The sequence below is a fragment of the Orcinus orca genome, chromosome 19, assembly GCF_937001465.1.
Source record: "Orcinus orca chromosome 19, mOrcOrc1.1, whole genome shotgun sequence".
NCBI classification, from domain to species: Eukaryota; Metazoa; Chordata; class Mammalia; order Artiodactyla; family Delphinidae; genus Orcinus; species Orcinus orca.
Window position 1 is genome coordinate 33,544,452 of NC_064577.1, and position 12,499 is coordinate 33,556,950.

General features: G+C 58.6%; 1 protein-coding gene and 1 long non-coding RNA gene across 4 annotated transcripts; one reads left to right on the forward strand and one right to left on the reverse strand.

The window, feature by feature from the left end:
* Positions 1 to 5: 5 nt before the first annotated feature.
* On the reverse strand, positions 6 to 9,279 carry MAFG (MAF bZIP transcription factor G). Of its 3 annotated transcripts, none has more exons than XM_004275584.2 (3): positions 9,080 to 9,279; positions 4,954 to 5,016; positions 6 to 4,856 (listed from the first exon to the last, which is right to left on the reverse strand). In XM_004275584.2, exons 2-3 carry the CDS (start codon positions 4,987 to 4,989, stop codon positions 4,404 to 4,406), a joined length of 489 nt encoding a protein of 162 aa, XP_004275632.1. In that variant the 5' UTR covers positions 4,990 to 5,016; positions 9,080 to 9,279; the 3' UTR covers positions 6 to 4,403. The 3 variants fall into 3 exon arrangements, with proteins under 3 accessions (XP_004275632.1, XP_033294657.1, XP_033294658.1); XM_033438766.2 differs by having other exon boundaries at positions 9,084 to 9,267; XM_033438767.1 differs by lacking the exon at positions 9,080 to 9,279 and adding an exon at positions 5,166 to 6,123.
* Positions 9,280 to 9,464: 185 nt separating this feature from the next.
* On the forward strand, positions 9,465 to 11,752 carry LOC125962199 (uncharacterized). Its single transcript, XR_007473706.1, has 2 exons — positions 9,465 to 9,903; positions 9,996 to 11,752. It is a non-coding gene; the product is annotated as an uncharacterized LOC125962199 (long non-coding RNA).
* The last annotated feature ends 747 nt before the right edge of the window (positions 11,753 to 12,499 follow it).

Below are 12,499 nucleotides of genomic sequence, written 5' to 3' on the forward strand. Positions count from 1 at the left end.
GCCAGTCTCTTTAAAAGGTGTTTATTGATCATATACAAAATAAAGAAAACCTTATATATCACAAACATACACTATGTACAGCAATAAATACCCGGGGCCCGGCCCAGTGCCGCCCCTCCTGGACAATAATTTAGCAATAAATACTGCACAGGGTAGGGAGGGCGCGAGGCCGACGCCACCCAGGTCAGCCAGAGTGCTCCAGTGGGGCCCCTCCCCACCTGGGTCTTCAACAACCCCCGCCCACCCCGGCAGATCCCAGCGTACCCACCCCACCTCCTGTCTTCAGCCCTAAGCAGGGCAGGCAGGGTCTGATCAACTCTGCTCCGCCCACTTCTCAGCGCCAGGAGAGCAGCAGAGCTGGACACACTGGACAGCCCTTGTCCTGCTGCCCTAAGATGCCAGGAGAAGGCTTTCTGTACCCACTCCCGTTTGGTTAAAGGCTTCAGATTGAGGGGATGTGGGGAAGGGTGGGGCTGGGACATGAGGCTGTTAGAGGGGTCCCCCTTCACAGGTCATCGGGGACAAGCTCTCCTACACTCTAGCTCAGACTGAAGGGACACCCACGTACCAAGGCTGCTGCTGCTGCAGAGTGGGGTGGAAATGTGTGCGACTGGTCCAACAGGTACAGCACATGCTCAGGACACAAAGGCCAGAGCAGGACAAGCCATCAGTCTTGAGGGCACACCCCTGCCTCTTCCCATCTGCTTCAAAACCAGACAGCCAAAAGGAAGGCGAAAACCGGCCAGCAAGAATTATTCAGTGGCTTCTGGGGAAAAAAATCGTTAATGTGTTGGTTCCTTTCACCAAACCACAGCCTAAAAAAGTAACTTAAAAGATCCTAGAGCGGAAACAGTGTTGCAGGCTGTGGCTTCCCAGCTGTGGACGGAAGCTTTGGCCAACCGGCCACCCCAGAGAGGGAAGTCGCAGGGACAAGATGGGGCTCGACCACCCATCCCAAAGGAGGCTGCAGCTGATCAGAGCCGTGGGCCCAGCCACCGACCATCAAGGCTGCTGCTGCTGATCAGGGTTATGCCCAGACCTGAAGCCTGGACCAAGAGTAGAAAAGCCTCCAGGGAGGCCTGGCACCCGACAGAAACCAGCACACCACAAAGCAGCCACAACTTCTCACCTGCACAAACGCAGTGCCACCTGCAGCAGCAGCCAAGAGCCATGGGGAGGGCTCCCTGGGGCCATACTCTGGGCAGGAGCTGACCTGTTCTCAAAGGGTTCTCCTCTGAAATCTGAGTGTCCATGTTGGGATAGGGAGGATGTGGGCAAGGTGTGAAGGAAGGTGCACATTATGGTTTACTTAGCGGACAAGTTTGGGAGACTTGGCCTCGGCCAAAGCCCTCAATTCGCTGTGTCAAAAAGTTGAGGAGAGAGAACACAACACACTCACAGTAGGAAAAACGAATTAACGAGAATCAGAAAGATGCCAAACAGTCACATGTGGACACAGGATCTACTGTCAATAACCAAAGTGAAGGGGAGAAGGGGCACAGCAGCCCCAAAGAGACTGGCTTGATGGGAGCAGGATGCTCCCCCAGACCCAAGGAACAGTTGCTCCAAATCCAAAAACCTCGAAAGGAAGTATAGCTTCACTAACTCCAGAAGCGTCTGTAAACCAAACCAAGGACCTGCAATTTCTGTTCAGCACATGCTCACCCTCAAACCCTCCTCTCTCTAGGTCTACAGCATGGCAGGGGTGCACAGAGATGGAGGACCACCTCCCAGCCAGGATAAAAGTGGGAACCGTACTTGGACATGGGGAGCCTGTCCCTCCCCCTGTCCAGGACAGGGCATGATCTCTCTTTAGGGATTCTTATGATGTGATTCCAACTTGCTGCTACAAGAAACATCAACTACTCTCGTCTGGACCTTAGGTGGACAAAGCCAGACTGCAGGGAGGCAAAGGAAGCCACTAAGTGATTCAGAGTCAATGGTCAAAATCTCCATTGCAGGCCAACCTGGGTACAGCCAGGAATGTCTCTGAATATCTAGGGCCAAGATCAGCCCATCAAGACAACAGAAGTTGACAGCACATCCCCCCTCCTATCCCACAGGCACACTGTAAACTCTGGGATGAAGATTCTGCTGTCCACAAGGTTAAACCCTGCCTGGCCACATTGTTTTTCTTTTCATTAGCTCACTTGTCTGTGCCTTTTCAGGGGTTCAGGACCCCCAGAGAAGCCAACCAGCAACTCCAAGGAGTAGCCAAGCCCCACACGGCCAGAGCCAGGGCAGTAGCCTCTTGGGGAGCAGGCACCACAGGCAGCCCCATCACATGCCTACGAGCAGCTGCCTGAGCCAAGTCTGGGAGACTTGGCTGCCTCACCGAGTGGCCAGGACGGGGAGGTGGGCTCAGCCCCGGGGAAGCACCTCCACAAGCCAAGCAGTGGATCCCTGGAAGACACAGACCCCAAAGGGAGTTGAAAGAAGGCCCATAGCCAAGAGCTGCCAGCATGTTCAGGGGGAGAGGGGGGACAGGACCTGGCCCTGGAGACCGTAGCCCTTGTCTGGCACTGGTGGAGACCCCCAGGCCCTCAGGCAAGGAGAAGGGGCTGCCCCAGGTGGGCCCCGAAACCACCTGGTTCTGCCTGGGAAGCACCGTCCCGCAGCATGGAAATAGTTCTGGGATGAGTGGGCCGCGGGCCCCTGGGGTTCCCCTGCTGAGGCCCACACAAAACCCACCGGAACAAACCCCAGATTGGTGGCTGGAGCCCAAACACATTGACTGGAGGCCAGAAGGAAGACAGTCGGGGGCAGCTTGGCCCTGGCCTGGCGGGCACCCACAGTGACTCCTTGTGGTCCCTGCAAGCCCCCACCCAGGGCCAGAGATGGTGGGCAAGGAAGTAGTGAGGGGGCGGGAGGGGGGCCCAGGATGACCCCCAGTTTCACCTACCCTGCCACTGGATCAGCCCAAGCCTGAGACACACATGCGAAACCAAGGGTCAGCAGAGGGGTGTGGCAGAGCCCTGCATCTGACCCCCCGGGGGCTCGGGGTGGGCGCCAAAGCAGAAGAGGCTGGGCTGGAGGCACAGACACCCAAGCTCCACTGGAGCAGGCGCAGCCTGGCACTACAGCCCAGGCCTGACAAGCCAGCAGAAGCAAAACCACAACCAAATCCAAAAAACAAACACGGGAGAACAGACACAAGAAGTGACACCCACAGGTCAAAGATCACCAGAAGCACCAGCACGTGACGCTGCACAAGACCTCACCAGGCACAGACAACACCACGGCACCGGCAAGAGACGGAAGCAGGAAGGGCAAAGGAGTAAGTCACTTTCGGTACAATTGCAAAAGAGATAGCAAAGAGGACGTCAGGACGCGCCTTCTGGTCGCTCACGGCTTGGCTTTTTTTTTGTCTTTTTTTTAACTAAGTTTTATAAATAACGTCTGATAACTCTGTGTATATAAAAACTAAACTTCAACAGCCACAAAGACTTGTCTGTAAGTTTACAAGAAAGGATTTTTTTTTCTTTTTTTAAAGTAGCAAAGTTTCTATTATACTTTCTTCCCTTTTCTGTTTATACGGTCAAATGTTCTCGCTTTTTTTTTTTTTAAAAAGACAGTTTTATAAATACTCTGCAGCTTTTTTTTTCTTTAGCTTTTAAACATATAATTTAATAACTTCGTAAAAGGAACTTCTCTCTTTTAAATAAAGGGCTATGTAACCACACAAATAGGTCATGTAAACAGTGACACGGGACCCATCGCAGGACACTGGACACACCCTTCACGTACGCTCACAACCAGTGATTTGGTCTTGTTCAGTGCAACACGTCAGGTGTGAGTGCCAAGGCCCCCGGCCCACAGCCACACGACACCCCATCCCCCCCAGCGCCAGACCAGTGGCCCGCCTGTCCAGGGCCCTCAGGGACAGCCTACTCTGCAGAGCAGTGCCTACCTATGCCTGCAGGCCGAGCTGAGAGTGAACTGCCCGGCCTCCCGGCCTCCCGGCCTCCCGCTAGCCTGGCGGCTGTCAGAGCCTGTGGGCCATTCTGCAAGGAGAACAGCCTCTCTCCTGCCCTGCAGCCCTCCCTGCTCAGGGACACATGTGCCCCAGAGCACCCGGTCAATCTTTCTCTCTGTTCACTCCCACAGGCCGACTCTGGACTCCAAGCCCACCTGCTCGTGGGACAAAGGGGGCGGGGGCGACCCCACGTCACCACCAAACTGACCAATCCCAACGTACAAAACACACGATGACAACGACGAGATCAAAGGGGCTCAGCCCGGCGCCCCTGGGGTGCAGGTTGTGCTTTGCAGGGAAGGGAGGAGGTAGGAGAGGAGGAAAAGAAGAGAAGAGGAGAAAGAGGAGGGAGGGAGAAGGGGACAGGGCTGCTGAATTTGCCATGCGCCTACTGGCCCCTTGCAGACCCGCCTGGGCAAGCGCATCCCTACGACCGGGCGTCCGTCTTGGACTTTACTATCGTGATGACGCTGGTGGCGGCCACCTTGCCAGGGACGAGGGGCCCCAAGCCAGCAGCAAGGGGACCCCGAGCTGGTGCCACAGGGCTTCGGGCCACGGTCCTGGCGAAGTTCTGCAGGGCCTCGTACTTGGAGCGCAGGGCATCGAGCTCCAGCTTCATGCTGGCGTTCTCCGAGGCCAGCTTCTCCACCTCCTGCTGCAGCTCTGCCTTCTGCTTCTCCAGCTCCTCCTTCTGGGTCACCCGCTTCACGCGGCAGCTGGCGGCATAGCCGCGGTTCTTGAGCGTGCGCCGGCGCTGCTTCAGCTGGATGATCTCCTCCTTGGACAGGCCCCGCAGGTGCTGGTTCAGCTCCCGCACTGACATGGTCACCAGCTCCTCATCTGTCAGGCTGGTGCCATTCTCTCCCGGCTCCCGCTTCACCTGGGGAGGGCATAGCGCACGAGGTCACAGGCCAAGTGGGGGCAGTCTGCCCCTGTGCCACCCCAGCCCTGAGACACTGCCCACCCTATCTGCTCACCTTCAAGGCCTTGTTTCCTTTATTGGGGGTCGTCATAACCCGAGGGCACAGCAAGCAGGCACTCTGTGAGACAGGGAGCGTAGGTCAGGACCCTGGAGACCCTTCCCCTCCCCAGTCCACACAGAGCCCTGAGCCCCCTTACACCCTCTGCCCACTCAGGGGAAGGCACCCAGTCCCCAGCCTCACCTCTTGCCCGCCCATTCCCCTGATACCTGGCCTCAAGGACCGCCCTTCAGCCTCGCCTCTCCCAAGCTGGGCTGCTCCCTGTCCCCCTGCCCCTAGGGAACCAGGTGGGAGACCAGGAGGGTCTGATGGGGGAAGGGGAACTGAAGGGCTATTAGGGAGGCAGAGGCAAGAAAAGGGGCCAGGGGAGAGATTAGAAGGATGAGGGAGGGGCCAGCCTAGAAGGAAGCCGGGAGCTTTAAAAATAACCCCAGTGCGCCCCAGAGCACGGCTGTTCCTGGCGAGTCATGCTGACTCAGCACATCGCTCCCGCTCTCTCACCAGCCTGGCACTCCCCAAGGCCGCCAGCCAACACAGCTCCAGGGGACGGGCAGCAGCAAGCTGCTGGGGCGACGAAGGCCAGCCTGGCCAGCAGCAGGTGAGGGCCAGGGCCAGCGCCCCTGTGAGCGTGTCCTCTAGGGCTCTACCTCCCCTAAGCTGGCCTGGGGCAAAGCCCTGCTCCCATGAAGGCTCACTGGGCGTCCCCGCTGGGGACTCCGGCAGAGGAGAGGATGCAGGAGAGCGCCAATTCTCCCAGACGGCTCACTTTGAAGAGCAGCAAACGGAGCTGTCCAACCAGCTCTGACTCTGTCTTTAACACTGGTGGGAGTTCCCCAAACCTACTGGTGGCAGACACTCCAGCCGGAGAAGCCGGGCCCCAGGCCCCTTGGCCCTCTCTGTCCACCTCTGCTGCTGATGGAGTAACCATCCTGTGGCTTTGGGTTGCAGCCTTTTGTACTCTGCCCCACCCCATCCAGGGTATTTCACAAGAGTGCCCACAATCGACCCCCCAGCGGCCTGCTCAGCCCTCTCTGGCCACTGACTACTCTCTGGCTCCCTGCTCAGGGTCCGCACCCACAGGGCAAGAAACAAAAACCAGAGGCCCCCCTCCCACCCACTTGGTCATCTTTTCCGCAGCCCTGCCAAGGACATTTTTACCCACCTAGTCCTGGGATTCCTGGCTCAGCTGGACCCCCTCTGCCCACCCCCACTCCCTCCATGACCTTCCAGGTTAGATGCAGGGAGGTAAACGGAGGCCTAACAAGCACTGTGGTGCCCTCCTGGAGAAGCTACAAGCACTCAGGCAATTTGGGGCTGCGGGGTCTTCTCAGCCCTATCAGGTCACTAAAGTATGGCTGGGGAGGTGGAGGCAAACACTCACTCAGGGTAGAGACCCCTCCTCACCCAGCCCTGCATCAGGATGTGAGGCTGCAGGCAAGGGGGCCAGAGACGCCTCCCCACAGCCATGCCCCGAGGCTCCGGCCCCAATGTTCTTCCAGAGCAGAGGATGGGGCAGAGGAGCTGGAGGCCAGAAGGTCCTCAGGGCCCCACGCCTACCCCCGGAGTCAAGTCCTCAAGGCAGAGCTGGAGGAGCTCCCCCAACCTCAGGTCCAGGTACAGCGTCACTGCACTGGTCCTGCCACTGTCAGTCCAAAGGAAAAGCCCTGGCACCAGCTTTTCCCACCCGCCATCCTCCCTCCACCCCACGAATGCTGAGCACACGGTGACTTCCTGAAGAGATCACACAGAAAAGTGCCGAGCGTGGCGGCTGGGAGCTGAAAAGTGCCTCCTCGGCAGATTTCACCCTCCACAGAAGCCCTGAACTCAGCACAAGTGAAGCCAATCGCCTCCTAATCAAAGGTGTGCTTGTGCTCGGGTGGGGGAGGGGTGGGTCTCAGCAAAGCCCATGCATCCAGCCTCCTGGCCTTGTCTCCACTACCTGGGGACACACACTGATGGGACAGAGACAGCTTTTGGGCATGGGCTGGGATTGATGGCTCAGGGCACCTCTAGAAACTAGAGGGAGGGGATCCCAGAGACTGGATCAAGAACCCTCAGCCCTCCTCCCGCCTCTGCTCCCCCTGAGGCTGAGCACATTTTGTGGAGAAGGCATGGGTGGTCCCAAGAGCACTGATCCACCAAGGTACCCAGGGCCACCCACTCAAGGTGAGAGCCAGCCGGAAAGGGGAAAGAACTCCATCCCCTTCCCCTGGGCCCAAACTCCAGGGCATGGACAGTAGACAAGAGGCCAGCCCGCCCCTGTTCCTTCTCCTGTCCTGCAAACCCCAGTGGCCAAACCTCCCAAGCCAAGGCAGGTGTGGCCTTGGTCACTCTGGAGCCCCCACCTAGCACGCTACACTCCCACCCTGCCCTTTAGACCCACCTCCTCCAGAAGCCCTCTGAAAAAAGTCTAAAACTTAGTTTCCACCAAAGCATAAGTAGCTGAGAAGATTTGAAAAAACATCCCTCCAGGAATCTGCATTTTCCTGGGGCATAAAATTCCAGCCAAAAGATCAGCTGAAGTGTTAAGACATCTGGCATCTATAAGCTCAGGGATGGGGGAGAGGGCAGCAGCAGGGAATGTCTGAGGACAAACTACAAGGTCAGCCTTACCTAGCCATGAACGCATGGGCAAGAATGGTCAGCTCTGGTCTAGACGAAACACTCCCCCACCCCTGAAGACCAGGAACCATTCATACACCCAGGAAAAGTGGCTCAAGCCACACCACCCTGAGGCTGTCACTCCCCAGGAGTCCCTACCACCTGGCCTGACACCCATCAGGGCCACGTTCTTTGCTAACCTGCACAATACTGCGCCCCAACCTCAAGTGGAACAACTTTGGGGTGATTGGGATTCTTCAACCCATGCCATCCACACCAGTCCACCTGCTGGGCGCCCTCAAAGTTACCACCACCCGCAGCCTCAACCCGGACCCCAAGGCCAGGCTGCGAAGAGAGCCACAGCCTGCTCACCAGACACCTCGCTCCCCTGATCAGAGTCTAAGTCCTGCTGCCTCCTCTCATTTGCAATTTCCTGGTAGAGCTGCGCCTACTCGCCCTCTGCCCTGTCCACTGTCACCCAGGACTCTAGTACAGGCACCCCTCCTTCACCCACTGCCTCGGCCTCTTCCCACCGGGAGACTTCCCAGCCTGGCCAAACAGACCAGTCATAGGGAAAGCCTACTTCCCAGCCCGCAAGCACGGCCCCCCTAAGCTCCTCCCCTCTTCTCACTCAGAACTATTTCCCAGTTTGGGGAGCTGTCCCAGAGGCGGGTCAGGGACCAGCAGCCTGAGAAGAGCCTGCCTGGGAGGGGATGAACAGGCCAGGGGCTTCACCCTCTACCCCGGGATAACCTGCACCAAGACCTCTGTATTTACTCCTCACCCACCCTACCCTAAACTCCCACATCAGCCCAAACTTAAGCAGGCGCCCCAGCCCAGGGCCTGGCCCCTTCTCACTCCCCACGGTTTCCCTCTTACCCCTGTTTCCCGGCCTCTCAGGCCCCTAGCTCTAATCCCCCCAGGCATCAGGACGAGCATCGAGTGACCTCATGCTGATGACTCAGCAAGTCTCCTTCTGGGCTCTGGCAAGCGTGTGACGGAGCGAAGCCGGAGCGGGCAGGGTCTTCCCAGCCCCCCCTCCACGTGCCGCTTCCTCCCCCTAGCCAGCCGAGGACCCCGCGCCTGGGAGGCGTTGACACAGACACCTGATGAATCAGCAGCTCAGGCTGGGGCCGCCGAGCTCTTCCACGGAGCCCTGGGCGCCCCGCTCGACCCCACCCTTTCCTCCCGCCACCCCGGCCGTCCCTCCCTCCAGGACTCCCCGGCTTCACCGAGCAAGACCAGCGCACGCCCCACCCGCCCCTGCGGGCCCGCGCGCCCACCCCAGTACCCCCGGCGGAGGGACCAGGAGCCGCTCCGGACCGGTGGGGAAATCGAGGCATGGGCCGCCAGCAGGGCACAGGGCAGACCCAAAGCCCGGAGCACCCGGACCACGCCGCCACAGGCCGCCGGAAGGAGCAGCGGCCCCGCGAGCACCCGCCCCCGGATCGGAGCACCCGCACGCCCCCCGCTCGGCCCTGGCCCCCGGCCCCGGCCCCGGCCCGGCCGCCGCCGCACTCACCCACCACACTGCGGGCCCGGCGGGCCGAGGCCGGGGCGGGGCGGGGCGGGCGCTCCGAGGCCGCGCGGGGCTGGCCGCGCGAGGGCTCCGGGCCCAGAGTGGGAGCTCGCCGCCTGCGCGGGCCGGGCCGAGCGCACTAGGAAGGCCGGGCCGGACCAGGCTTGGGGCTCCGGATCCTCCGCCGCCGCCGCCGCCGCCGCCGCCGCTCCACAGACGTCACATGATGTTTGGTCACGTGGGCTCCATTCATGAAGCGGCGACGCGACCGGCTGGGGCTTAAAAGGGAAGGCGCGGCGGCGGCGGCGGCGGCGGGGGGCGGGGCACGCCTGCACTGCGCCTGCGCGCCCGGGCGCCGTCGCCCGGGCAACGCAAGCCGCGCCTGGTGGGTGAGGTCTCGCGGGACTGGCCCGGGAGTGCGCTCCCGACCGGCCACGCCCCCTTCGAGGCGGGGCCTGGTGATCCTGCCCAAATGCTCTCCTGAGCCTTCTGTGTAGACGTTTCAAAGGCCACGTGTCCAGGGTGCAGGTGCGGAGGTCCCCACGCATTATGGAGAAGATTCTCATGGTGTTTCTGATGCCGTCTGTCAGACTGCATGCACTGCCTCCGTAACTGGAGCGGGTCTCATCCCTGCCAGGAACAGTGGCCTGGCACACAGGAGACCCATACGCTCCTGTAGGTGAAGGGCTTGTCCAGGATTCAAAACTTAGGTCTTCTCAAGGCCGCCTCCAAGATCCTCTGTGTAGTGGTCTGTCTTCACGCAACATCCCGAGCGCTCACATGAGTGACAAGGACTCAGGCGGTTCCTGGAACGAGTCCGGCTCAGGGTGAGTGTGGGGTAAACATCTGTTGAATTAATAGTTGATGTAGGAATTGCACCTTTCCTTTCCTGTTTCATCAACATCTGCCTGGAACTCAGGTCACTGGTCCATGTCTGCTCCTGCACTTTCTGTAAGGAGTTCTCACTGCTGTTCAAAATTCCCAGAGAAAGAGGTGACGAAAGGAAGAAGAGAAATTGAAGGGATCCAATTTCTACGTTGATTTACCTTCTCAAGTGTAAAGCCAGGAAGGGTGACCTACCCTGCCAGGCAGGTCAGTAGAAATCAGGTGAGCTGAAAGAGGGATGAGTGAGGGCTGCTGGGTCCTCAAGGGGATTCAGTGCCACTGAATGAATGATGGAGGCCAACCCAGGAGGCCCCCAGAGCCAGGGGACATCAAGGTGTCAGCAGCTCTCCCTGCCAGACTCCAGTAGCTTCCCTCTGAACCTACAGGGCCTTAATATGCCCAGGGCAAGACTTCTAAAGCCCTCAACTTTTTGTTGTTGCCGCCTCTCCCATTGCGGAGCACAGGCTCCGGATGCGCAGGCTCAGCGGCCATGGCTCACGGGCCTAGCTGCTCCGCGGCATCTGGGATTTTCCCAGACAGGGGCATGAACCCGTGTCCCCTGCATCGGCAGGCGGACTCTCAACCACTGCGCCACCAGAGAAGCCCAAGCCCTCAACTTTTATTGTACTAAATCACAAAGACTTGCCTCTGAGGCCAAGAAAGAGGTCCTTTTGGACTTCTAGCATCCTCACCACCAGCTGCCGGCTCCTTCTGGCCTGCTCTGCTCAGGTCTGTGCTCACACTTGCAGGGGGTTCCCCAGGTGTCAGTCCCTGCAGAACACCAGAGACCTCATAGCTTTCTTCCCGCATCACACCCCTTCTCAGGCCCGTGTGGCTCTGCCCCACTTCCCCACATCTGGCTTTTGGTGGTTGGGACCAAGGCTCACATTCCTGCCTGCTGAAACCCAGTGTGTTTTTCACGGCGTGGCGTAAAGCCCACCGCAAAGCTCGTCTGGACTCCTGTGCCTCCTCCCAGGCTGTGACGTGTGATTCTTCACTTTAGAGCCGCCTGCTGGCTTCTTCCAGACCCCAGACCCAGGGCACATGTGGGAGCAGCAGGCCCCCCTTGTCTTATTGGTCAGCACCTGACACACACAGCAGGCACTCAAACAGTGAGACTGGCCTTGACTTAAGGGAACAGTCAGGGGGAAGCTTTGGTCCTGGGCAGATGTGTGGCCTTTGGGACAATCTCTTCTGGAACATCTTTTCCCCAGAGGGAGGGTGCCAGGGTCTCCCTGCACTGCCAAGTACTTTGCCAGGGGAGGCCCACAGCCCACCTCACGCCAGCTTCTATCCACCAGCATGGTGGCCTGTGCCAGGGGTTTATGCCTTAGGAGGGCCCTGTAGGGACTCTAGGCCCCGTGAGAGCCTTGGGCAGTCGGTACATGGGGTGTGACCTAGACTCTGGAGGCCACCCTGGCAGGGTCAAGGGTATATGGTCTTGCCCCTCACTTGCTCTGTTTTTCCTGTCTCCTGTAGATTTGGAAGGCTGGGTCCTTGTCCTCAGAGTGCTCCCTCTCCTACCCCACTTGCATCAGGCCTTGGTTCTAAGTAGGCCCAGGGGAAGGAAACGAACTGGAGTTGAGACCTTGCAATGTAGTTCCTGGAAAACCTCTGCCCAGGGGCTCTCCTGGTCCCCTCCCCTGCCCCTCCTGGGACCCATTGCTTCACCTGGGTGCCCCCTGCCAACACCCTACAGACACCCAGCCCCGCTCCTCTGATATACTCACCCGGGTGTGTGTGTGTGAGTGTCTTACTGTTTCTGTGCTCAGTAACTGTTGATCAAACAAATGTGAGCACTCCTGGCCCCATAAAGGGTTCTGACCTCAGCAGCTCCTTTGATCTTGTGGGCCTCCTGTGATGGTTAATTTTACATCAACCTTTGGGCCATGGGGTGACCAGATATTATTCTGTTTCTGTGAGGGTGTTTTTGCATGGAATTAACATGTAAATCAGTAGACTTCAACATTAGACCAAATTAACATTTTAACCAATAAAGCAGATTGCCCTCCATATGTGGGTGGGCATCACTCAAGCAGTTGAAGGCCTGAATAGAACAGAAGACCAACTCTCTGCAGAGTAAGACAGAATTCTCCATCAGTCTGCCTTCAGACATCACCTGCAACATCAGCTCTCCCTGCCTGATGGCCTTTGAATCGAAATATTGGCTCTCTCCAGGTCTCCAGCCTGCCTGCTAGCCTCCATAATTGTGTGAGCCAACTCCTTATAATAAATCTCTTTTGTTTCTATATTCCCTCTTCTATATATATAAGCCATCTCCTACTGGTTGTTTCTCTGGAGAACCCTAATACACTTTCCTAGGAAGCTTCTTCCTCACCCACCCTTGGCCTCACCTGGGTGAGTCGGGGAGACATCTGCCCCCACCAAACCAGGAGGCATAGAGGGTGCTGAGGCTGATGCCCCTCCCACAGCAGGGCCTGCCAAGCCCAGCTTCCAGTGCCAGCTTCCAGTCATGCCTCTAGTGACTGAGGCCCCAGAAGCCCCCTCCCCCTCTGCTCATTGGAGACTCAGCCCCAC

Excerpts from the sequence above, each read along its gene's own strand:
- MAFG (XM_004275584.2), bottom strand. The coding sequence starts at position 4,989 with ATGACGACCCCCAATAAAGGAAACAAGGCCTTGAAG. Across the intron at positions 4,857-4,953 it reads AAGGAAACAAGGCCTTGAAG|GTGAAGCGGGAGCCGGGAGA; the intron begins GTGAGCAGATAG and ends TGCCCTCCCCAG.